The 26,070-nt window shown below is 40.2% G+C and overlaps 1 pseudogene and 1 gene segment (V, D, J or C); one reads left to right on the top strand and one right to left on the bottom strand.

Moving 5' to 3' along the window:
• Positions 1–358: 358 nt before the first annotated feature.
• Positions 359–26,070, bottom strand: part of LOC134477452 (UDP-N-acetylhexosamine pyrophosphorylase-like) — a 31,440-nt pseudogene continuing 5,728 nt past the window's right edge.
• Positions 22,635–23,367, top strand: LOC100715219 (immunoglobulin heavy variable 3-74-like). The segment is given in 2 exon segments: positions 22,635–22,767; positions 22,874–23,367. Coding segments are annotated over 2 exon segments (525 nt in total).

Genomic DNA, 26,070 nt, shown 5'->3' on the forward strand with positions numbered 1-26,070 from the left:
GTACAATTTCACCCAAAAAAAAAGTTTCCACTTCCAAGGAAAGTGTTGTTGAACATCCTGACTATCCTTTAAGCTTTAAGAAATTTCCTAGATGGCCAATATTTTCCTTGACTTGGAAATAAACCAGACAATCAAAAAACATAAACCAAACTTTCAATGAGCTGAGAAACATGAAAATGCTGTCAGAAACTCAGTCAACTGGACTTTGGAAGTCTGTAGTAGCTTAAGATTTCAATAAGGAGCATGAAACCTTGTGAATGGTAACACTTCAGTCTTCCAGAACAGGTTCTGTAGGTTCCCAGTTTGTCTATTAATGATAAAGAGCTGTCCCCTGTTGTGTCAAAACCCGGTAAGTGACTCATAAGCCATTTTTCACCAGTGCATGGAATCCATTCCCATCAGTGATTAAAGCTGCTTGGAATTCTTTACCTGCCACATAACTTTCCAGTCCTTCTCCATCATAGGAAATGAGATGAGAGGCTTCACACTGGATCAGTACATCACTGAAATCTTTCAAGCAGGGTATTGCTGGAAGGTGAAAACCATCCCCACCTATGAGCACTGAGCACTCAACAATGGTGCAGGGCACCAAAGCACTCATGCGGTCATCCTTCCCACTCTATCTGCATCCTTTAGCAAGGAAAATCCATCCCCCTGTAATTGTTCATACACTGCGAGCTTCTCTGCAATCTGGAAGATGTCAGAGGCTACGTTTGGCATCTTTATTCCACTTGACTTATTTGGCACAATTAACTCTGCCCCAGGAATCCACATATGGAATCTTCCTGTGAGCCAGAAGGTGCTTCAGCTGAGGCTCATCAACACTGACAGCATCTCTCAGACATGGGACAATGAACAGGTAGTTTCCAGTGCTGCCCGTGTGAAACAGCACTCGTCCATCTGAGCTTCGTATCTGAGCTGTTCCCAGGGGAATTTCGTTATATTCTACCACCCAGTTGCCCTCAAGGCAGTATAGACACAATGGTTTCCACAGATGAGAGGCAGAAACTATTGGTCAATCAGTGGGATAAACAATAACTGGCATCTAAATGAGAATGTGTACCTACTTCCCAAGATAATGTCACAGTTATACATGAATAAGTCCAATGCCATTACATTCCTTGGAAATGTAATACAGTCAAGAAGTATCCATGAAGGCAAGCAGTAATGAAGTCACATTCATTAAGTGTATTTTTTTGAATTAGTATAAATATTATGTAAGATGCGCCTTGATAATCTGAGCTGAAGCAGCTGGACAATTAAAAATGTACTTGAATAATCAGATCATAAATTATATACTTCCAGTATTACAGAGTATTTGATACTTGACAAAAAAGATAATATAGATAAGTAAGCAGTTAAATAGATAAAAGATACATACATAGATCAATAGATAAATGAGTTAGATGTAGAGATTATTTAATGCCTGCATATTATTCTTTTCCTAACAAATTTCTGTATGTTGGACACAAGCAAATTGCAGCAGCATTTGTGTTTGATGCATCCTTACAAAACTAATTCAAATGAAACAAAGAAACACTGCGTCACTGTCAACCTACAGCCTTCCTCAATGTAGAGTTACCCAGATGAGCACAGAGTGATCCATTTCTGAAGCACAGATAACTCTGCATGAAGAGAAATAGGAGCATATTTTTAATACAGTAATGAGGCTTTGTGAGTCTCACTGTGCATGTCCACCTCTATTCTGGAGATCAGAGGGAGGACCTGGGTCCACTGGACTTCTCACACCATATATCAATAATCGATCACTTTATATCAGTCTCTCACTTTTGTGAGAAATTCTACATTTGTACAATGGAGTAAACACTTGCACCTGCATTGAATATTCTTTGATTTGAATATTCTTTGTAAAAATTAATTAAGATTATGAATTGGAAGTAAACATCATAACAGAGTTATGTGAAATTCTTATTTTACATAATGATATGATTTTCACCGACCTTGACTTGCAGATTTACATGAAATCTGCCACTGAAGTTTTTCTGCTTCCTGGCCACAGAGATCTCTATATAGCAGGGGGCGTTGCAAAAAGGCCCTCCCTCTCCCCATGTAAACGAACCCAGCTCTCATTCTGCAGCTCTGCAGAGGAGCCCCGCCCTGGTTGCCTTGCTGTTACTTGGTGTCTGAGACTGAGCACAAATGGTTCACCATGGAGCTTGCACTGAGCTGGGTTGTCTTGGTTGCTGTTTTAAAGGGTAATGAATGAAGACCAAACAGGTACTGTGCAGAAAAATGTGAGATAAATGGTTGACACATGTGACAGTTTCCTGAGCAGGATGTCTCTGTGTTTGTAGTGTCCAAGCAGAGGTGCAGCTAGTGGAGTCCTGGGGAGGCTTGGTGAAGTTCAGTGGGTCCCTGAGACTCTCCTGCATGGCCTCTGGCTTCCCCTTCAGCGATTACCACAGGTCCTGGGTACGCCAGGCTCCAAGAAAGACCCTAATGGGTTGCTCCTGTAAGAAATAAGGCAAACAGTCACACAACAGAATATGCTACATCCGTGAAAGGCAGATTCACCATCTCCAGGGATGACTCCAAAAGCACACTGTATCTTCAAGTGACCAAACTGAAACCCGAAGACACGGCTATGTCCTACTGTGCAAGAGACACAATAAGAGGACTTCAATGTGAGCCGCATGCAAACCTCCCTGACGTGGTGCACAGGACCAGCAGGGGGCGCACAGAACACACGGAGTTCAGCTCGGCCCCAGTAGGAGTAGAGGGTGGAGCAGTCTGATTTCCTGTGGGGATGAGAAGCTTCCAGCCCACGTGACATATCCCAGGGAGACTCTGCATTCATGAATCTGTGCTTAGCTTTCATGTTCCTGAAGTAGAAATTTGACTCAATAGTAAGATATATTCTCACCTGCACACACGTTAAGTGTCATTTTTGAAGGAAAAATTACTGCTCTCTGCTCATCAGGACTGGAACATGAGGACACACAAACAACGTGTCAAAATTTTTTCCAATACAAAAGACATCACCAGTTTTGGTATTTAGAACACAAGCCCGAAAGAAATAGCTCAACCTTGGTAATGAATAAAACTTTTAAAAACTTAAATCTTACACTCTTTCCACAGATAATAACATTAGTCGGAGCACATCTCATTGTCTTTTAATATAACTTAAGTATTTTCCTTATTTTTTATTGTCTTATTTTTTCAATCTGCTTTCTTAGAGTGGAAGACAAGATCTCTGGTTTTAATCCTATGACTTGGGTCCATTCGCTGGAGCTCAGAGGAGGATCAAAAATGACTTCCACATATGCAGATAACAGCTGAAAACTCCTTAATCGTTCTTGTGTACAACACTCTTTCCTCTAAATTTATGTTAATTTTAAATTATAAATATTTACCTTTCATTTTCAAATGTAAGGACAATAAAAAGAGTATTTATTACTAAGGCAAAAGTAAAATTTCTTAACATGGGATGTGATGTCATAACTGATTGTCCCCATCTGACTGTCTCAGAGTCCCCTCCTTTCCAAGTCCCCTAGGGAGTCACCAGTGTGCACCATTGTGCCATGATCTCTCAGGAGGAGAGATAGGAGACCGTGGTATCCAAAGCACATCAGAGCAGGACATCAGAAAGAACAGCCAGGAAATATCTGACAGAATATTTCCATGCATCACAGAATTTTGCCATTTTAAATTTTGGTGCATCATATCAAATATGTCCTATATCATATCAAATATGTCATCTTTGTCAGAGAGAATGACCCTGACAGCATAAACAGAGGAATATATACTCTTAACACTGTGCACAAAATGCCTTCCCTGCATTACTGTAACTCAAAACAGACCCAGGCATGCTTGTGCAATTTATTTTTTACATTGTATAAAACAGTAGTTGACAAAAGTGTTTTTTCAACAAATAATGCTGTGATATCTGTAGCAATGGTCATTAACAAAATGAATAATAGCAAGTGTTGTAAAAATATATTGAAGAAATGGAGCCCTAATGCATCATTGGAGGGAAGGTAAATTATTGAAGACAAAACTGTATATTATCTGGAGGGAGTTTCTTCAGGAAACTCCAAATGGAAATATTATGTGACACAGCTGTGTCAGTTTCTTTCCTGAAGCTATGTCTACACATAAAACCTACAAAAATGGATAAATTCCTGAACTTAATCTGCCATACATGAACCAAAAACAAGTAAAATCTAAGGAGAGCTGTGATTAATGATGATAAAGAATCCAAAATAAAGGGGCACTCTCTCAAAAATCACTCCAGAATTTAATGAAATAAATATTGAATTTTATCAAATCTATAAAGAAGTAATTTCAACTCTTACCATCTAGTCCAAAACATTTTCTTCACTTTTGTTTAAATTTACTTTACTGAGTCTTACAACATTCACATATGCATACTGATTTGATATCATATGATATGTGTATAATCGTAGGTACTGTTGAGTAGACAAACCTTTGCACTTACTTTCTTAAACATATTTATAAATGAACTGAAAAATATCACTTCCAAACTCGATTTATGAAACTTCCATACAGCTAACAAAAGAAAGAAGCATAAGGAATGCTAAGCAACAGTATCTCTGATGAATGTAGACACAAAATTATTCAAAAAATTATTTTAAACACAAAAATTGAAAAATATTTAAATACAAACAAGCCTGATCCACTGCCACGTATGAGATCCTCTCAGAAAATAAAAAGGAACAGTTTCTTTTTTTTTTGTCATTTAAATAGTTCTTTTTTTTATTTAAAGAAAAGGAAACGAAAAAAAAAATACATGGAGATTAAAAAAAAAAGGGTAGAAATAATACTAAATTACAGACAAACAAAAGGTAAGAAATTGCCAGTTGATGAGTTACAAATTGTCTTCTTCGAAATGGCTGTTCAGGTTATAGAATTAAAGTATTTAGAATGACATTCAAAAAAGTGACCCTACAAACCATTCTGCTTTATGGCCGAACAAAAGCTCCGTAATATGATTATCAGTCCCACCTATTTGTTTTACATCTCTAAGAGGATAAGGTTAACCATATCAAAACAGAACAGAACATTTAAAAAAAATAAAAAACAATTTAAAGAAATACAGATTTCAAAGCAAGTCCACTGGAGATCTACCTTATCTAACTGTCTCTAGCTTCTTACAAATAGTTGTCCCTAACTTCACCCACTTTTTATACTTATTGCATATTATAGAACAAATCAAATCATTACAGGATGATGGAGTCTTTTTAGGTCCTCAAGTTCCAGATTAGGGAAGACATTTCCAACTACCATCGCATCTCTCATTCTCTTTGTGATAGCCGTCCCCATCTCTGCATATGCTGAAGTTGAGCTGAAGACACCAGTCGAGAGTCATTTTAATCAGCAAGCAATAGATTGCTAGAATTTATATTATAATACTACAAAATAAGCCTCGGGTTTTTCAGGTCTCTTCATCAGAGTATTTGTTCCTATCCTCTCCGTATTATAGGGAAAACCAAGTCATAACAAGACAGTGAAACAATTTCCTAGATAAACATGCAATGGATAAGACTTATAAAACTATAATATAAATGATCTTCCGTAGCTACTATGTTTTCTCTTGTTATTTTCAATAGATTTGTCGACAACACTGGCTTATTATAGTTAAATATACTATCACCTATTTTTATAAAAACTTATCTTTGACTGCATTGTAGTATTTGAGAGCTGTTACTGATTCATACCAGTATGGATATCCTTTACATCCTGTCATGCTCAGAGTAGTTTCCTCTACTTTTAGGGTTGATTCTAACACGCATACCGATTTCAAATAGGATCAGTCAAGGCCAACCAATAGTCTTATGATTCAGATACAATTAAGATCAGTCATAGTAAGACAATGTAAGTAATACAGGATTTCAGCTTAAGTCAATAGGAAAATAAGGATAGTTACCATGGTATAACCTGCTATTTTTGGTTCTAGAGGTCTGTGTCCTCAAATCTGATATGAGTGGACAGACCAGAACAAATTTAATTCAATCTAAATATGGCACTAGGACTACTGTGTCTTTTAAATCATTATACACCATTAGCAATGACCTCTGCTTTTTTTTTTAAAATATAGTTTCAGAGCTGTCTCTACCAAAGACTAGCTTACCGTCTCTGCCTCATGTCTGCTACTCCACTTTTCTGCTATAATTTGTCCACCTTATTCCCTCATTCCATGGTCTGCCCCATACACTGAGGCCTCTCTGCCACTGTAGCTGTAATCCTGATATCTCTTCCTCTCTTTCTCTGTAATGTCCTTCAGCGCTCTCTGTAGGGTTGGATTGGTGGCCACGAACTCCCACAGTTCCTCCTTGTCTTGAAAGTATCTTATTTCTTCATTAATTTTTAGAGAGAGTTTTGACGGATATATGAACTTAGGTTGCATATTTTTTTCCTTCAGGACTTGGAATATTTCTCCCCACTCCCTTCTTGACTTAAGAGTTTGTGTTGATAAGTCTGCTGTTATTTTGATAGATTTCCCGTTATAGGTAACCTGCATCTTTTCTCTGGCTGCTTTTAATATTCTGTTTTTTTGGTGGATTTCTGGGATCTCGATTATTTTATGCCTAGGCATAGATCTGTTTTGGTTGTAGATAGCTGGCGTTCTGTATGCTTCTTTTATCTGGATATCATTTCTTTTTGCTATACGTGGGAAATTTTGCTTTAATATCTCTGTGAATATTTTTTGTATTTCATTTTTGGATGTTCCTGCTTCCTCACTCACATTCTTTATTCTTAGGTTATGCATCTTTTTATCATCTTCCAGTTTTAGAATTGCTTCTTTCTGGTTCCTTGTTATTTTTAAGAGGCTTTTTCTTTCACGTTCATAAGCCCTAAATCTCTCTTCAAGTTTCAGAAGGTTGTCTTTAGTTTCTGTCAAGGCATTTTGCCAATATTCAATGGAGTTTTTAGTTTCCTGATATTCTCTTTGGATCTGTTTCATGTATTCTAAGTTATGCTTAAATTCTTCTTCAGATGCTTCTCTTTCTTTTCTGATTTCCTCAGTTCTTCCATCTGTGTTCTCTTGGGCGGGGCTTGTCATTTCTTTAATTAATCTCTTTATATCTTGCCTCACTTGGATCAGGAGTACATCTTTAAATTCCTCTATGAGATCATGTAAATACTTTTTAATTTCGGCTGATGCTGTGTCGAGCAATGGATGGTTACTGTGTTTGTTCTCTTCAGTGTTTAGTTCTCTTGGGTTTAATTTCTCCTGTTGAACAGCTGGAGATTTTTTTTTATTTTTATCTCTTGTCATGTTTCTGGTTTCTTTCAGACTGTCCTGGAGTTCTCTGGCCCTCTCCGAATTGCTTAGGGCCTTTCAGAAGCGTGCCGGCTTGAGTTTTTGCTGTCCTCCCCAATTTGCTGTTATCTGGGGTAGGCTGGGATGCAGGGGCAGTACAGTCTAGTCTCTAGCCTCTGTGTCAGTTAGTTCATAAAATAGGCTGTACTTTCTGGTTGTCACTGAGTTGTGACCATTCTGCATCTGCCCATTGGGCCCCAAGCAGAGGCCTGGTCTAGCCCCAGTAGCTCCTGTCAGTTCTCCCTGAATCAGAAGCAGCTGGGTAATGGCACAGGATTCTGCCCAGGTCCCAGCCGTTCTCTTCCAAACCTCTCTGTGATAGGAGCTCTAGAAAAGCAGATCTGCCCAAAACCAAGATGGCTCCCACTAAGTTCTCCGTGCGGAGCTGAAGCCAGCAAGCAATCAGACTCTGCCAGGACTCAAGATGTCTTCCACCAGCCCTCCCTACAGGGGGACCTGGTGATGTTACCAAGCTGCGGTTTCTGCCGCCAGGCTAATATGTCTGCACCAGATTCTGTGTTATTGATTTCCCTGTGGTGGCGGGCCAGCTGTTCTCTGGTCAAACCCAGCAGCCGCGGGGTTTTCTGTACTCACCAGAGTCCGGTGCAAGTCCCCACTCCGGGACCGCCGCACACCAAGCCGTCCACCTTTCCCCACCTCGCGGCTCAGCGCTGACCGGTCAGATTTCTGTGCACCGTTTAGATTCGAAACGCCAGAGCTCTGTACATCTGCTCTGGTGCAGCGGTGCAGAACTGGCTGCCACCTAGAATCTCGATCTGGGTCTCAGTTTCCGCAGTTCCCAAAAGCAACTCAGCTTTTCGTGCTGGGTCCACGAGTCTGTTCGTTGATTTAAGGGCACGGGATTTGCAGCCTCCGGTCTCAGCACGACTTTAAATCCTCCAGCTGTACTGTCTTGGTTAATAAGAATCGCTATCGATTTGTCTGGTCCTCTCCATGCTGTCTTTTTTTTTAGCTTTGAGTTTGAATTCTCTGGAGAGATTCTTCGCTCAATCCCCTAGCTCGCTGCCATTTTCAGACCTCAGGAACAGTTTCTTGACCTTTCACTTTCACAAAGCTGTTATACTTTTGGATCTTATTTAATCTTTTGGTTTCTCACACTAGGGAAACTGTATGACATTTATATATGTGAGTCTGATTTATTTCATTATGAATATTTTCTCAGGATACAAATTAAAGTAAATGAAAAAAAGAGTTCACTGTGGGTAAATAATTAAATATTTTTAAAAACACAAAGACAATACATAACAAAAATCATAGAATCATATCAAATGATGCTGAATAGAAACGTTATTAACTCCAACATCTGTGAATGATAAAATCTCTCAAAGAGGTTTCTATGCAAGAATATACCATTAACTATATTGAACCAAAAAACAGGCAACACCTTGCTGAATGGACAAAAGGGAAATTTTTTTTCCCTAAAATGAAGAACAAGAATGGATGACCAATTCTATGACTTCTGTTAAATGTTCTAATGGAAGTTCTCATCTGAAAAGTACAGAAAATATACCTTAAAACCAAGGGAAGAGAGAATTCAAGCTTTGTGTTTATACATGACATAAATCTTTGTCTGGAAATTTTAAACAATGTACCACAAATCATGAAACTCAAAACAAATTCAGGAAAAATAAATAACACACAATAAAACTAAAGAAATCAACATATCTGGAAGCCATTAGTGAAGTTTTTGAAATAAATTATAAGAGAATTAAGTCAGGCATCGTTGTGCATACCAGTAATCCCAGCACTCAAGAGGCTGAGGCAGGAGGATTGTTGCAAGTTGGAGACCAGCCTGCCCTGAAAAGTGAGGTTTGGTGAGTATGAGCCGCATAGACAGTTACCTCAAAAAGAAAAAACAAATTAAGAGAATTAAATTGCAAAAGCTACATAAAGTAAACTAGAACACCATATAACCAAAAAGTTGACACACTGGTGTAATGAAAAGTACAAAAGATTAGTGAAACAAATGAAATATTACACAAAATTAAAAGAGGTGTTCTGTCAATGAATGGAAAACGTAATATTGTCATATGTGCACAACTGTTATATCAACCAGGTTTCTCTTGCTGAAAGAAATACAATAATAAGTGAACTTTAAAAGGGGGCAGGTTCATTGGCCTAGTATTCTATAGACTTTGTTCTATTTTCACATTATACTGTTCCTTTGACCTGTGGCAGCTCAGTGCATCATGAAGACCCGGTCACCCCATACTGTCTGTCTGTGAAACGAAGAGTGAGAAATAGAGTTCTGGGTCCCAACTCCCCTCATGGAGCAATAAAATGGAAGATAGATGAATGGGGTAGAAAAGCATCATCATAGGGTTTCAAGGGAAACCACTAAGGACAAATGGCCCCAAGTGAAGCTTAGCAAAGGGGCCCACAAGGATGTCACAGCTGAAGATCTCACACAGGGATCATCATTCTGACCACAGAGGCCTGTGCAGGTAAACAAGCTCCAGAGTTTATACTTGATAAAAGGGCTTGATTTTTCACCCCACTTGCACTGCTCACAACCACAGACAAATGTCTTCTTGAATGGGGCAAAAAAAAACACTGCTGCTTGCCATGATGTGGAGAAGCTCCCTCAACCTTTGTGTAGTTCCCCAAGAGAAATCACTAGAGATTTCCTGCGGTGACACAGCACATATCCTAGGTGGTGTCTGCACAGAAGGACAGGGACTTATGTACCTCACTGACTATGTCAGTTGTGCTCTGTACTGGATATGGCAATGACACTATAAATATTTTCCATGTTGTTCTGAAAGGAAAAAAAATCAAAGAATTCCATGAAAACTTGCTAAAACAAAGTAAGACCTAATGACTTTGCTTTGGTTCAGAAAGTGAATGCACCTTAATACTGAATATCTTGTTCTCAAAACCCTTAAATGTGATAAAGGTTGTTGGTTTTGCAGGCTAGGAATTCATTAAAAGGACCTCAGTTATCCATGCATGGAGAAGAATGTCATTGTCAGATTTTTCATGAGCTCTGAAAATATAAAAATTGGTTAAAAATAGGGAGCAAATAAATATAAGTCACTATCATCTGTAACTAAATTTCTAATTATGATTAAGGGAAGAATAATCAAGCCACAAAACAAAAAAGCTAATAAGTGTGCACACTGCCAGAAAATGGAACTCTTAGGACACAAAATCACAAGATTAAAGCTAAGATGAACTTTGAATAGAAACCAGTTTTCACAAAACAAAAGAAAGAAATATACATTTTGAGTCAGGCATGGTGTCACTGCCAGGTAATACTGACCCTCAGGAGGACAGAACAGGAAGACCACCACACATTTGAGGCCAGCCTTTGCCACCCAATGAATATAAAGGCAATCTCATAGCCTATACTGTAAAGTGACATTTTCTTTAAAAAATCAACAAACAAAAACAATGTGATTGGCAATTGTTCAGGTTTGTGTTTAGAGACATTGTTATCATATGTATGGTGTTCGTAGTTCATGATTGTTGAAAAAATGAGTACTAAAATGTGAAACATTTTTTTCATGTAGGAAGAAACTCCAGAGAACAAGAGGAGAGGCTGAATCTGGAAAGGGAATGATCACCCAGTACATACACATGCTCATGTTGATACAGGAAAACATCTCTTCCCAGATGCTTAGAAACGTCTCTGTGCAGTAAGCACAGAGCTCACTTCCTTATTTCCAGTTTCTCCTCTGTTCTGGTGGGACTAGGATGGCAGGATGTTTTACAGCAGGAGACAAGTGGACCTTTCCTGACAACAGAAATGACAGTGAAGTAAGCTCTCAAGCAGCATGTACAAAACCATAAGAGAGAGATCAGGAAGATGCAGAGTGAGCTGTGCTCAATTTGGTCCTGAGCACCAGCACCACAGCCTGACTGGAAGAGACTTGGATTGGGGTACAGAAAGGGAGTAGGACCAAGAGGAATCCATTTCTGGGATCATGAGATAGGGTCATCACTGCCCTGATTCCACCACTCCTCTAAATTGAACTTCCCACTTATCACAAATTCAAACCCAGGTAAAATTCAGAACAAGAGGTTCTTCTCAGTAGCAATAAAGAAGCAGACATAGCCTGGCCTTAATGTTTCCTTGATATAGGAAGTGCGCACCATATATGCAAATTTCTGCTCCAACTTTAGATTCATAATCTGCTCACAGTTTGTGGGAACTCACAGCTCCATCTCCAGACAGGGCTGAGGTCTCCCAGGAGGGCAGGGATGTGGTCTACAAGGTGAGGCTGCTGGGTCTTCTCCTGTGCCTGGTAACAGCTCCCTTTGGTGAATGTTCTCAATGTCAGAGATGGATCCATAGAAAGATTACCAAAACATGTGACTAATAGGATGCTTTTTATATATCTCAGATATCCTGTCCCAAGTGCAGCTGCAGGAGTTGGGGCCTGATCTGGAGAAGCTCTCGCAGACCCTGTCCCTCACCTGCTTAGTCTCTGGATTTTCCATCACAATCAGTTATGACTATTTTAGCTGGATCCATCAGCCTCCCAGGAAAGGGCCTATATGAGTATATGGGGTACATAAACTATAGTGGTGGTACTGGCTACAACCCATTCCTCCAAAGATGCATCTCCATCTCCAGAGACACAAGCAAGAACCAATACTCACTGCAGCTGAAATCTGTCGCCACAGAACACATAGCCACCTATTACTATGCAAGATACACAGTGCTTGAATGCAGCTGTGAACCATGATATAAATTGCTCAGCTGGGAAACAAATCACCAGTAGGGAGTACGCTGTAGACACTGCTCTAGGGGACCAACTGAGAATTTGGTCTGTGGTAACAGCATGGAGAGTTTTTTCAGTAGTCAAGGGACAAAGACTAGAGAGACTTTCTATGTCTCTGAGTCTACACTGCTATGTTTTCATGAAATCAGGTTTTTATTCATTTCCCCATTTTCATTACTGATAGAACAACCCATTTTATTTTATTTTTTTTTTATCGGTACCAGCGATTGAACTCACAACCACCTGCCTGCAAGGCAGGTGTTTATGCCACCAAGATAAATCCCCAGCCCTGAACAACCCATTTTCAATGAAGCCCTTGTACACAGTGCAAGTGATTTCAGTCTCAGTATTTTTTGGATGTAGATATATTTGATATTTATTTCTCTGTTGACTGGAAGTCTGCCCTCAGATGCATCTGCATGTCATCACATCCTACAGAGCACTTTCCAATTCTTATCATGCAGAGACTTTTACTCTGAATGGCTGGACATCACTGTGTGTTGATCTGAGTATACACCTGTTATTGGAGCTGTTCATTTCCCCACCCTCGGCAATGCAGGGTGATGCCTTGGAGAGTATGGTAGATTCCACTGTGGAGGGAACTCTCTCGGCATCTCACTGGTAGAGGTGACCATGCTGTCTCACATCCTGCAATCATAGGGCACTGCCCAAGCAGTGTTTATTAAGATCTACTATCAATATCCAAAAATTGTTACATAATGTCTTAAATATAGTGTTTATTTTTTACTGCAAAGTCAATTTGCTATATTTACATTACCCTCCTAAAATTTGGACATCTCTGCAAGCAGCTGTCAGAATATCTGGAAACACTGCTGTCCTCATCTGTCTGTTGAGCTGCGAACCTGATCATGGATCCATGAATCAATAAGATGCCCACAGCAGAGTCAAGACAAGAAGAGAAGGCCAGGGCCTGCCCAAAGAGTAACCTGGACTCCAGCTCTCTCTGTGCTCTACTGAGCCCCTGAGGGAAAGGCTACACCAGGCCTGGACTCTGATTTCTACATTGTGAGAAATCATTTAGAGAGAGCTTTGGGATCACAGGGATATGGGGACATGGGAAAATATTGTTAGGCTATTCGCTAAGATGCAGACGATGGTGACCATATCTCTACAGTTTCAGATATGTAATCAGTCATTTACCCATAGTTTCAAAATTTTGAGCAGAATTAATATTATGGATAAATCTGAGCAAGTATTTTATATAATTACCATCCCTTTATCATCTGTCCATTGATCTATGTATGTTTGTATCCATGATCATCATTCTATCCATCTATGCTCTGTCATATTTCTATTGACCCACTGACTCTATGTATTTGCCTTTCATTTATGTGTCTATTAGAAATTTATTATTTATACACATTCTTGTTATCTATTTTTCATTTTGTGCCTTGTAATTATCTGTCTTTCATGTATGTATCTTAAAAAATTTAACTATTTTGTATCACTCTGTCCATCCACATCTTAACTATTTCATCATCTTTCATCTATCATTAATGGATGAATCAGCTCATCTCTATCAATATAGGTGATATAAAAAATGTTGTAATTTGTAAAGATTGGTAGACTTGAGAAAGTTGCCTAAAGAAACTGAGAATAAGTTATGGCCCACAAGACCTTTTGCCCATGATTTACTTCCTTAGGTAAATCAACCAACATTAATGCACTTGCGGAGACTGCATTTTCTTAAAAAGTGAAGCTTGCACATAACACACAAACTAGCAGTCCCTGTACTGAGTATTTACTAAAGAATAAAATTTGTTGTGCAGGTATCAGCATCCTAAAACACAATTAATTCAGTGTCTGCATTGAGAAATATTACAAATGAGTTTTAAAGTGAGAGCAGATACACAAATTAGAAATCATTCATAAACTCTTTTTTTCCATAAAAACGTAATACCTACTCCAGCATATGAGTGACACTGCAGACTTTGTGCTAGTTGAAGATGCATCTTACTGATACCACACCCCACCCCCAGGTCTTCCAGATGTACCAGGTGACATGGTCTGACTGTTCTCCTGTCTCTCCCTGGACACAGTTTGTGACTAACAGACTGAATGTCATGCTTATGCCCAGCAGTGTCCTGAAGCAGGTGTTGTCCTAGCATTTGGTCCACACATCTGCTGTCTGCTCTCACCCTAGACCAACCTGGTGCTGCTCACTGCTTGGCCCTGTGAAAACCAGCAGCTCCCAGATCAGCCCATGTCTCCAGGGACCCTCCTCTCTGCTGCCCTGTGCAATTCAGCATGTACTCGCTGATGTGGAGAGCAGTTTAGGTGCGGGTTTCTCACACTCTTAGGCTTACAGTTCATTCTCCTAGGCACCAACTACAAATGCTGTCTCAGTGCCTCCTTCTATCTTCTTCTCACCACCAGGAACCACTTTGAATCAAGGCTCTGCAACTTCAGGTGGAGACAGAGGTGGTCTCATTGCTCCCTCAGGCTGGTTTCCTATGCTAAGGAGAAGGTTGGACATCAGGCTCCTCTTCTCAACTTATCCATCACTACTCCCTCTGTCCACTGCTCTGTTAGAAAGTGTTTGAGCCAGGGACATCCCAAGTCCTGGTGATGCTCCAGGGAACAGCTTCATGCAAAATGCAGTTGAATAGAAGCCTCTGTCTCTCTGAATCAAGTGCTCAGGATTTGGCTCAGCACTTAGGAGCAGGGCCACAGTGCTGATACCTTGAGTCCTGAGGTTGAGGTCACTGACAAAAACCTAGTTAGGTGGCACTGCATGGTTGGATATGAACATATTAAAGTTGATTTTCCTGAAGGAGATTAAGTAAAATTTGATATTCAATTCGAAGTTAATTTTCTTGCACTGTGCCCCTTTGAGTCTTTGCGGACATAAATAAAGATGCTGCTCCACTGATGTTGCAGAGTGGGTACTCAGAGCTTCACCTTCTGTCACAGGAGAGTGAGATTTGTGTCTCCCCTTGTTGAGGAAACATCTGCACTGCACAGAGTATTAGGGATCAGCTCTGCACTTCTCCATCTTCCCCATGCACCTGACCTGTGTCAATCAGTCCTTCTTTCTCTATGAGATCAGCTGTTTAGTGCACCCTAATAGCAGTGGCTCCCTGAATTTTCTGCCCTGTGTCCTTGCTGTAGTTTTCTCTTAAGTTTAAGATGCCCTAGTGTGTTGCTCTGCTTTCTTTCCCTGCAAAAACTTCCTGAGATAATAAATTTCAAAGAGAAATGTGTTGTTTCTATCACTGCTTCGCAGCTGCAAAGCCATCATCAGAAGTTCTCTTGGTTTCTAGGATTTTTCTAAGTGCAACTGATGATAATACAGTGCACATCCTTAGCAAATTATCCAAATTCCCAGAAATCAAAAAAGAGTATTCTGGGAATCCCTTAAGGATGTGTACTCCAGGAACCTAAAGATATTCTACCATCCTGATCTTCCAAAGCTCTGCCATCTCTTAAATCTCCATTGGCTGGGGCCAAGGCCTGAACACATGGCCTTCAATGGGTGCTTATTCATAAAATAGCACAAATTCTGCCCATGCTGCCTCCGATGACAGTTTTACACATTTCTCTGGTCAGAAAAATCCATGACATATTTATCACTCATTCATTCTTCGAGGAACACATTGGTTGAGTCAGTGTTTTAGATATTGAAAATAGTTCCACAATTAACATGATAGTGATAGTTTGCTTTGATATACACAATTCAGAAACTTTGACTATGTCCCAGTAATGGGATTTGTGGATTATAGTGAAATTACATACTTCACCATCCTTCTCCTCTGTGTTCTATATGTTCTTGTATGTTCTTGTGTAGTTCATCTCTAGTGATACAGTGACTGAAAACAGGAATAGCATAGGGTGAAATACCAACTCAAAGAAAAGCAAACTTTATAACTTGGTAATTTGCTGGACTGGCCAAGTTATAAATCACACAAAGGTTTTTTCAAATCCATTTTATTCGAGAATAAAAAAGGAAAAAGGAGAAAAATAAGATGAAGAGGAAGAAGGAGAAGGAGAAAGAAAGAAGAAGGAGAAGGATAATGAGACTACAACCAAATTTCAAAACACATCTATCGGATGCAGTAATGGTACATACACTGCACACTGTTATCCCCCAACCTTTCATGTTAAGCACAAGACATTTTCACTCAATCATCCAAACAATACCAGCACAAATCTTTCTCTTCAGCAAACTCAGAGAAATAGGTAGTATAGATATCTGAAGTAATTTTATACATATTACACCCCCATTACAAGAGAAGGTAGGGACTTGAGAGCCTGCCAGCAACACCAACGGAAGATGTGACCTCACATCTAATTTCTCAGTGTATTCTCAGATGCAAGTCACCAATACATTGTAGCCACCTCCCTTAGTCACCACCCGTTAGACTCTCATGTGTCCCATAACAGTGTGGGCCACCATGACAGCAGTATGGGGTGTGTAGACCATGTGTGCTCATGTGTGCATGGGGTGCTCACTCTGCACGTGTGCATAGTCCAAGACCTATGGGCACTGTCACCTCCATATGACTGTGAGAGCAAGACCCAGATACTTCAGAGGCAGGCAATGAGTGCTGCAGAACGGGGGAAGCTGCAGAGCCTTCTGCCAAGGCAACACCTGCCCGAGTGTGGAGCTGGAACCAGCACAGAACAGCCCCTGAGCACGTTGCCTGGCACATCTGTGTGGTCTCATTTGCTGCAAGACACCAACTGCAGAGCCATCACCATAAAAATAGCATGGCCAGGACACTTCAGGCTGCAGGTCCAATCCAAATGGAGATTTGTTCCAGCTGCACCCTCAATACCTGGGGACCAGGTTGCCAAGACACTGTCCAGTTGTGACATAAAAGTCATAGTGAGCAGAAGCAAGGAGCATGACTCTGGGTCACTAAGGAGAAATGCGGGTCTAGCTGGGTGTGGTGATGTTAATATTGGTTTCCTTTCTATACTTTTATTGGGAATGTCCATCCCATGCCAAGTCCACCTCTGTATTTAGAAAAAACTTAAATTGTTTAGTTTCAGAAATACAAAGAAGTGCCATCCACAAAGTGTCAGCCATCATTTATTTAGAGGGTGTTTACATCAGACTTTTAATTTGGCACTAGACCGATTCAAAGCTTTCAGGTCACTAGGAAAGAGTAAAATGACTTCAGTAAGATATAAAAAGAAGATGGAGGAGAGGATGGAGAGCTGGGATCTGAGAGCATAAGCTCTCTGTGTTTTGCTATGGAAGCTCATGTGCTCCTTGGAAGACATCGTTACCACATGTAGTCTTTTTTGAGAAATTTACCTGGAAAAATCCAGAGTTCCTAAAGGAAATCAGGGCTCTTGAGACCTGAGCTAACATCTTGTTTTACCTCCCTGCAAAGGAGGGACCCAGTGTGCATCTCTTCTGCTACTTGAGGGTGTGGAAACTAGACAAGGGTTGGAAGAACACAACTACCTCCTGCAGGACTCCAAATCTGTCACTGCCTATTCTTGAACTTTAGGGGCCAGAAATGGGAGAAAAATGTGCATTTCATGTAAACTGCTCCTTGTGGGGTGTTTTTACAGTGGCTGTTATAGACATACTCACCGCCTAAGTTTGTGCATCTGTCATTTTAACATTCTGGTGCTTCAGTAAAGGAAGCATTTAGTAATCCAGGAATTGCTTCCAGGTGAAACACCTGATCACATGACATAGGAAGACCTGTGGGCCCAGGTAGATGAGGTTTTTCTATTTACTATGTAAAACTAATATTCCCAGATCCCATACGTTTATTTTTTTATTTTTATTTTAAAGAGGGTAAAATTAAACACAACAAAACATAATATAAGAAAGCAATGTAAGAGACACAGATTTCAAAGCAAGATAACTGGCAATCTTCACTATCTATCTTATTGTCTCTTGTTTTCTTCCAAATAGTTGTCCATTTCTTCACATACAGTGAATTCATACAAAACAATATAGTATAAAATTGATGCAAACAGGATGATAAAGGCATTTTAGCTCTTCAAGGAAATCGTCACCAGAACATAGTATTAGAAGCTGTCAGAAAAAAAGAAACAGATCACCCATAAAGAAAAGCCCATCAAAATCATGGCAGCTTTCTGAAGGAAGGAAATCAACAATGGCTGTCATAGTGTCTCTCATTCTCTTCAGGTTTAGCTGTTCATACCTTCACATATGTTGAAATTAAACAAAACAAAATGGGCTAAATTAACTCTAAACAAAGAATAGTAGTATTGCCTGATTTCACATATGACACTATGGAATCAGCACTGGGAATCATAGTGTCTCTCTTTCGGAAAGTAGTTGTTCATTGCATCATGCATTGTATAATCAGTTCTCATACTTGTTTAGAAATCCTATGCATGTATTAGTCTGTACATGCATGTCTATCCTTTCTCTAATAGAGGGAAAAACAGAACAAAGCAAGTTGAAATAAAACAAATTCCTAGAAAAAACATGAAACAAAAAAGTCATATAATACCACAATACAAGGTGATCCACAATGCTTACTGTGATATCTCTTGTTATCATCAGTATAATTGTCTAGATCATCAGGCATAATATAATTGAACATAGCAGTACATAACAATATTTAAAAAAAAAACAAAACATAGGAGACATGATAAGACTTCAAAAGCAGGTAATATTCAAACCAGAGTGGGTATCCTAGTGAGTCTTGTCATCTTCAGTGTAGCTGCCTATACTCAAAGACTTGGTGGGATCAATCATAGCAATTTCAAATAAAATCAGTCAATTTATATGCAGCGATCTAACAAATCAGATTCAAATAAGATCAGTCATAAGACAGCATAAGTTATACAGGACTTCAGATTAGGTTAATAGGAAATTAAGGATGGTTAACATAATATATCCTATTTTGAGGACTGCTGTTGGTTTCCTCAAATCTAGTACAAGTAGACAAACTGGAACAGAATATAACCAAACTAAACAGAGTGGTGAGAATAATGTGGATTTTAAACCTTGATACACTATTAGCAATACTTTCTGCCTTCCTTTTTTAGACAGTTCCTCCCCTTTCACTTTCACAGGATGTACATTTTGGGTCCCACTAATTCCTTTAGTTTTAAATTGAGGGAGGAACCTGCTACTTACCTAAGGGGTAACCTTTTTACCCCTGGGCTTAATCTTAAATTGTATTCCTTTACCTACAAAAGCCTCAAGGTTTTCCTTTGTTATAGCTGAGTAGTTCTCTACTACACAAAAGTAGCATGTCTTTCCAGTTTATCTACAGGTGCTGGACAAGTTGCTCCTATTGCTATCCAGTTCCCTGTCACATAGAGCATTATTTTCTCACTTCTGACTTTTGGTCCATAAACCTTCTTTCAGATTAATTATATTTCCTATACAGACCATCTCATTAGACCCTATCTCTTGATCTACTCTGTCTGTGTTACTTTTTGGTAGTGTATGAAGGCCATCTGTGATAGAGATTATAGCCAACCTTCTCTGCCTCATTTCTGTTATTCTATTTTTCTACCATTGATTGTCTGCTTTTCTCCTTCATTCTACTGTCTTCCCCACTCATTGAGGCCACTCTCCCACTGTTCCTGAAGTCTGGTGATTTTTCTCTCTCTCTCTAAAATGCCATTCAGTATTTTTCGCAGCATTAGATTAGTGATCATGAACTCCTCCAGTTCCTCTTTGTTATAGAAGCATCTTGTTTCTCCATTAATTTTGAGAGAGAGTTTTGCCAGTCAGTCACATCAGTCTGTGTTGATATTTTCTTTCAGGGCTTGGAATATTTTGCTCCAATCTCTTCTTGATTTCATGATTTGTGTTTAGAAGGCTGCCATGATTTTGATGGGTTTTTCTTTAGTTGACCTGTTTCTTTTTTCTGAAAGCTTCTAATACTACGTTCTTGTGATGAATTTCTGGGATCTTGATTATTATATGTCTGAGTGTAGCTCTGTTTCAGTTGTAGGTGGCTGGAGTTCTGTATGCCTCTTACATCTGAATATCATTTCCTTTTCCTATGCTTGGGAAGTTTTCCTTAATTATTTCTGTGAATAGCCTTTGTATTTCCTTTGTGTTTATCCCTGCTTCTTTACTCTCATTTTTTATTCTTAAGTTATAGATCCTCTTGTCAACTTCTAGCCTCTGTATTGTTGCTGTCTGTTTCCTTGTTATGAGATCTGTCCATTCATGATCACACATTGCAAACCTATCTTCAAGTTTTGTCAATCTATCTCTAGTTTCTTTTAGGCTATTTAGCCAGCTTTCAATGGAGTTTTTAATTTGCTGGTAATCTCTTTGAATCCGTTTCATGTATTCAAGATTTTTTTATGTTCGTCATCAAATGTTTCTCTCTTTTTTTGCATCCCTCCATTCTCCTATCTGTGCCTTCTTGAGAGGTGCTTAGCATTTCTTTTATTAATCTTCTTATGTCTTGCTTTACTTGTATTAATATTTCAGTTTTGAGATCATCTATAATGTCACAAAGATACTTCTTTAGGTCAGCTGATAGTGTGTCTGATATTGTATGTTTGCTGCCCTCAATCACTTCTGTATTTATCTCTACTGGATTGATATTCTCTGGTGTAGGGGCTGGGATTTTTTCTTATTTCTTTCTCTTGTCATGTTTCTGGTTTCCTCCATACACGTATATAGTGGAGGTCCCAGCCCCTTTCCTTGCTGGTTATGGTTCTTCTGAAGTATGCTGGCTAGGGATTTTTGTCCCTTACAGCTTGATTTTGGTCACTGAGGTGCAAACAGGGGCAATGTAGTCTGGCCTTTCCCCTCTGAGCCAGACAACCAGCGTGGGCCTTCACCATGTTAGCATGTGCTGGGCAGACAGAACCTGTTCAGGACAACTTCAGGGGCCATTTTATCCCTGGCTATTGGGTCCTGGTCAGAGGTGTGACCCATCCTAAGCAAATCCCACCAATTTTCTCTGAGCAGGGAGCAACCAACTGAAGTCACTGCCATTCTTTGTTCAGGCCCATCCTGCCCAGTACCAATATGTTGTCGAGTTGATCACCCATATCCCATGGGGGGGTCAAATTCTGAGCACTCAATGGAAGTGGGTTAGTGAAGGTCTCCACACCAACTCTGTTCTCCATTGAGCTCACCAACCCTCAACTTCAATGCGACTGGGGCTCCCACAGCAAAAGCACCCAACTGTGAGTTTGACCAGCTCCAATGGGAGCGCTGGCACCTGAAGTCTGACCGGCTCCTTTTCCTTTAGTTTCTTCATAGATTGAGAGGATCCATTTCCCTCCCTCTGATCTTCTCCAGGATGTTTGATTTCAGCATCTGAGCTGTTTCTCAGGAAGGCTCCCTATTTCACTGCTTACTGACCCATCATCTTTACCTACCCCAGATTCCATATTTTATAGCCTTGTAATTTCATTTTTATGTGCCTGCACATTATTAATTTAGATAAGGCAGTTTTTATATATGGTTGTAATGTTTCTTACTTGAAAACAACTTTTCTTGTGTGTCTACATTTTCAAGACAATGATCAGATGTCTTTGTAATAATCAGAAGCTTAGAACACTTAAATGAGCATTAACACATTAACTGAGGAATTACACTGAAGCAATGACCATTAGTTTCATGATTATTTTTGCCTTACTGGAGAGAAAAGTCCTCAAAATCAATAGGCAAATAGCCTAGTGCTGAGCTGCATCCCTAGCTTTTTAAAATATATTTAAGTGAATCAGCATAAATATCTGTGAATTCTGACTCATATAATCATGTATGGATATTTCAAATAAATATTCTATGTTAAACATGACCAGCAGTATAGGATGTGTGCTCATACTATAAAAGTTGAAATAGGAAAGTTAATGTAAAGCACCCTGAGGAGCTTCCTGGAGATGGGATGCAGGAGGGAAGCAGGAGAGGGAAGGATTGCAGAGGAGCCTCAGGACAAACTGAGGATGACACATGAGTTCATTTCTGTGATTGTGTGTGGTTGTACAAGTCTTCCTGTGTGTTAATACATCTCAGGTGCACACTTTTTCCATGGGAAGTTCATGTGTTATGTCTGATGAAGCTATCACAGACACACAAAATCTCAAAACAGGCAAAGAGTGAGAGAGTTCATAAGAGGAGACTATAAGAGACACAGTAGCAGGCATACACATGGACAAAGGTTTTGTTTTCACTCAGCAGACAGCAGAATGCAGCTAGACACACCTGTCCTCCCTGTAGGAAGAGGGGAAGAGAGTCATCCCAGGTGAGTGAGCTCTGTTCTGGACCTGGAACAGGTAATAGTTTGTTCACAGTTTAGGGGAGCATAGGCCCAGACAGTGGGGAGGACATTTACAGCACAGTAGCAGCTCTCCTGTAGGAAAGGAAAATGTTCCAAACAATTTGATAATTTTATGTATTTCCAAAACAGGAAAATAAAAATATGTGTGTTATGGGTACATAAAAAATAAAAATAGACAAAGAGATAAAGACAAAGAATCATCTCTTAATTAGTTTTTATGTTGTCTGGAAAGACATCATTGCTACTAACCCTTCTCAGCACACTAAGATCATATGTGAGCTCTGAGTTTTTCATGCCCAGAGCTATCTACAAAGGAGGAGGCCATGCAAATAGGGTGCTTATGAAAACCAGCGCAGCCCTCACACTGCAGCTCTGCAGAGGAGCCCAGCCCTGAATGCCTAGCTGTTCACACTAGTGATCAGAACTGAGCCCAGACGACTTATCATGGAGTTTGGGCTGAGTTGGGTGTTCCTGTTTGCACTTCTGAAAGGTAAATTATTGAACACAAAGAATATGAAATGGGAAAGTGGACGAGACTGGGATAAACAGCAGACATGTATGACAGTTTCCTGAACAGTATGTTCTTGTGTTTGCAGGTGTCCAGTCTGAAGAGCAGCTGGTGGAGTCTGGGGGAGGCTTGGTGCAGCCTGGGGGGTCCCTAAAACTCTCCTGTGTGGCCTCAGGATTCACCTTCAGTGACTACTGGATGAGCTGGATCCGCCAGGCTCCAGGAAAAAGGCTGGAGTGGCTCACATACATTAACTATGATGGTGATAGCACATACTATGCAGACTCCGTGAAGGGCCGATTCACCATCTCCAGAGACAACAGCAAGAACATGCTGTATCTGCAAATGAGCAGTCTGAAACCCGAGGACACGGCTGTGTATTACTGTGCAAGAGACACAATGACTGAATATCAATGTAAGTCCACACACAAATCTCCCTGCAGGGGTGCACAGCAGAGATCGCTGTGGTTCTTCGAGAATCAGGCAGGGCCCCCCAGAGCAGGTGCAGAAAAGGAAGCAGGGGAGGGAGGGCTTCCTGGGGGCCTCTGGGGTTCCCTTCTGTATTAACGTCTTAAATCCTGAAGCCACCCCACAAGGAAGTACCCAAGTTCAAGAGAAAATTTCCTGTTAAATGCAATCGCATGAGCACATAAGTACTGATTGTCTTCATTTTCTGTGTATGAATTTTACTCCTGGGTAAACAAAACTTGCACCCATCTCAAACTAACTTATGCATTTGGTGAAGTTAATTTTCTATTCAGTGTCATAACCTCATCATCTAAAAGTGGATCTGCTGGTTTAGTTTGAATGATGAGGAACTGTCTCACACAGTAATAAATGCTTCAGAGTAGGAAATTAAATCCTTCCCATTCCTGTCCATGAGGTCTGAGAACTCACAGCTCCCTCTTCTCATTGGCCACCTCAGGAGACCTGATCCCCAGACTCAGCCCTAGCACCATGAGGCAGTCTGAGCTCAGGAGAGGAGGAAGAGGGGCAGCCTGACTGGACTAAGAGCAGTGGCTATGGAACTTGATGTGCTCTTTCTAGACCAAGGGCTGAGCAGGACTTGGTCCTGTGACTTTTTTGCACCTTAAAAATTAAAAAAATTATCAAATATAGCAATCTGTCATATTCTCAATTTCTCTCACACACACATTTCTTTTTCTGTTTTTTGTTTGTATTTATTTTGAAGAAATAAAATAGAACAGTGAAGTAAAATCAAGAAGTGATGAAACAATAGGATAATAACCATCCTTACTATATTGCAAAATCTCATCCTCTAATTTGTTGTTCAAGCTCCTGGGCCCAGGCTTGCAAAATCAATCAAACAATTCAATGCCATGTCACTGACTTACTTCAGTTAGTAATATCTCAGCCTGCTCTGTATCCCATTGCTTATGTGTGAGTTACTGGAGGGCAGGAAGGGGAGGATGCATGGCTTCCTTGCTGCTTCTCCCTGGCTGACAAAGCCTCAGCCAGTGCATGCAGTATGGGGACTGCACTGATTCCTGCTGTTTTCCTCATCTGACCCTCCCACCACCCCTGGCTCTCTTATTCTTGCTGGGTTGCTGAATTAACTCTCTCTGTCCATGGGTTTCCACCAGCAGGTCTGATCCTTCCCATGTCCGTGGACACCACTTCTGTCCTCCTGCTTTTCTCCATGTTGCTGAAGCCCAGGTTCTGGACAGCAGATGAGGATTGGCTTTTCCTCAACTGCTCATCACTCCTCCATTCTTCTATAGGTGTCATCTCTTTTTTACCCATCTCTCAGTTTTCAGTCTATCAGGAAAACAATGGAGAATTGATGAGATGAAACCCTCTATTCTCACAGGGTTCACAGTGTTTCCTAAATGGATTCCCATGATTCTGCCTTGATACATTTTATTTTATTTCACTTAATTCTGCATTTGACAGTCATCCGTGTATTTGTAAATTTTTCTAAAACAATCAAATATCTTTAGTAATGTCTCTTTTATCATTACAGTTTTCTGTGACCAGATATATAGTGAAAATCAGGAAATCACTTGCATGCACATCCATGGCTCCTGAAGGCAGAGTGGAGCTGACATTCTCACACACAGTCCCCATCTCTCAGATGTGACCAAGGACCTCACACTCATTCACAAAGGCTAAAGTACCTCCACCTCCTCACCCTGCTCTACTCCTCATCTGGTCCATCATCCTCACATGTATGTCCTGTGTTTAAGGACCAAAAATTCGTGTTCTTGGTGTGATGTCTCAGAGGCACCTGTTGTTTCCTGCCCAGGAAAGGGACATCTTTGAGATGTCCAGAGACATAATCTGATCTTATCCATTGCACATTCTGAATTATGACTTCCTGCAGATCCCTGAAAATATGAAATATTTTATAGGTTTTCTTCTTTTCATTCCTTCTCTGTTACTTATATTTCAGTCATGATTTTACAGATATCATTTTTTAATTGAGACCTTAGAAGCCCACCTGAGGTAAGAGTGAAAATTTAGCATTATTGTTGTAACTTGCATTTCAAAGAAAAGTAGTGAATGGAACTGGAAGGAATGTGGTGCTCCTGAGTGTTCATCTCACCTCACAACTCTGCTGAGCTCAATTTAGCAACACCACCACTCTTCTGTGTCACTGTGTCTTCACATGCTTAATCTGACATTTACAAAGAGCCTCATTTCTTCTCAGATGTGTTTCAAAAAGTTCACCTCCCACCTAGGTTTATACTCTTGTATCATCATGGAAGGGAAAATGTATCAGTGAGCCATCTTGACTTCCTAAGCATGGAATCCATCACCATCTTAGTCTCTGATTGTCAACTTACACTTCAGTGATACCTTCTAGGTAGGTTGCTCTTCCTCTTGATCTGTCAGTGTCTGTTAATTGTTGGATCTTCCCATCAGACCTGTAACATGATATAGAGTACAGGCAATGCCTGTCCATAACAAAACCCACAAAGGAAACATGCACTTTCCTAACCTTACTGACCAAATCCTCACTGAACTTCCAAGGCTTTGGCAAGTCCTGTGACCCCTCTCCATCACAAGAGCTTATGCATAACTGAACCTCTATTCTCTCTATGGAATATGTGTCAGTCTTCCTACAAATCCATCAGTGTCATGTAATTCAGAACAGAGACCAGAACTGTGAATGGAGGAGTAACTCTAAGAGTGACCCAGAGCAAGGAGGTAGAGGGGTCCAGGATCAAAGATTAGAACTAGTGACCATCCAGAGAGTAGCAGACTCACCTACTTCTGGATGTCAGGGTCAGTGCTCTCCTGCTAGGACTCAGAACAGCTCTG

The sequence above is a fragment of the Cavia porcellus genome, unplaced genomic scaffold, assembly GCF_034190915.1.
Source record: "Cavia porcellus strain 051 isolate PalLab524CR breed Dunkin Hartley unplaced genomic scaffold, mCavPor4.1 scaffold_8, whole genome shotgun sequence".
NCBI lineage: Eukaryota > Metazoa > Chordata > Mammalia > Rodentia > Caviidae > Cavia > Cavia porcellus.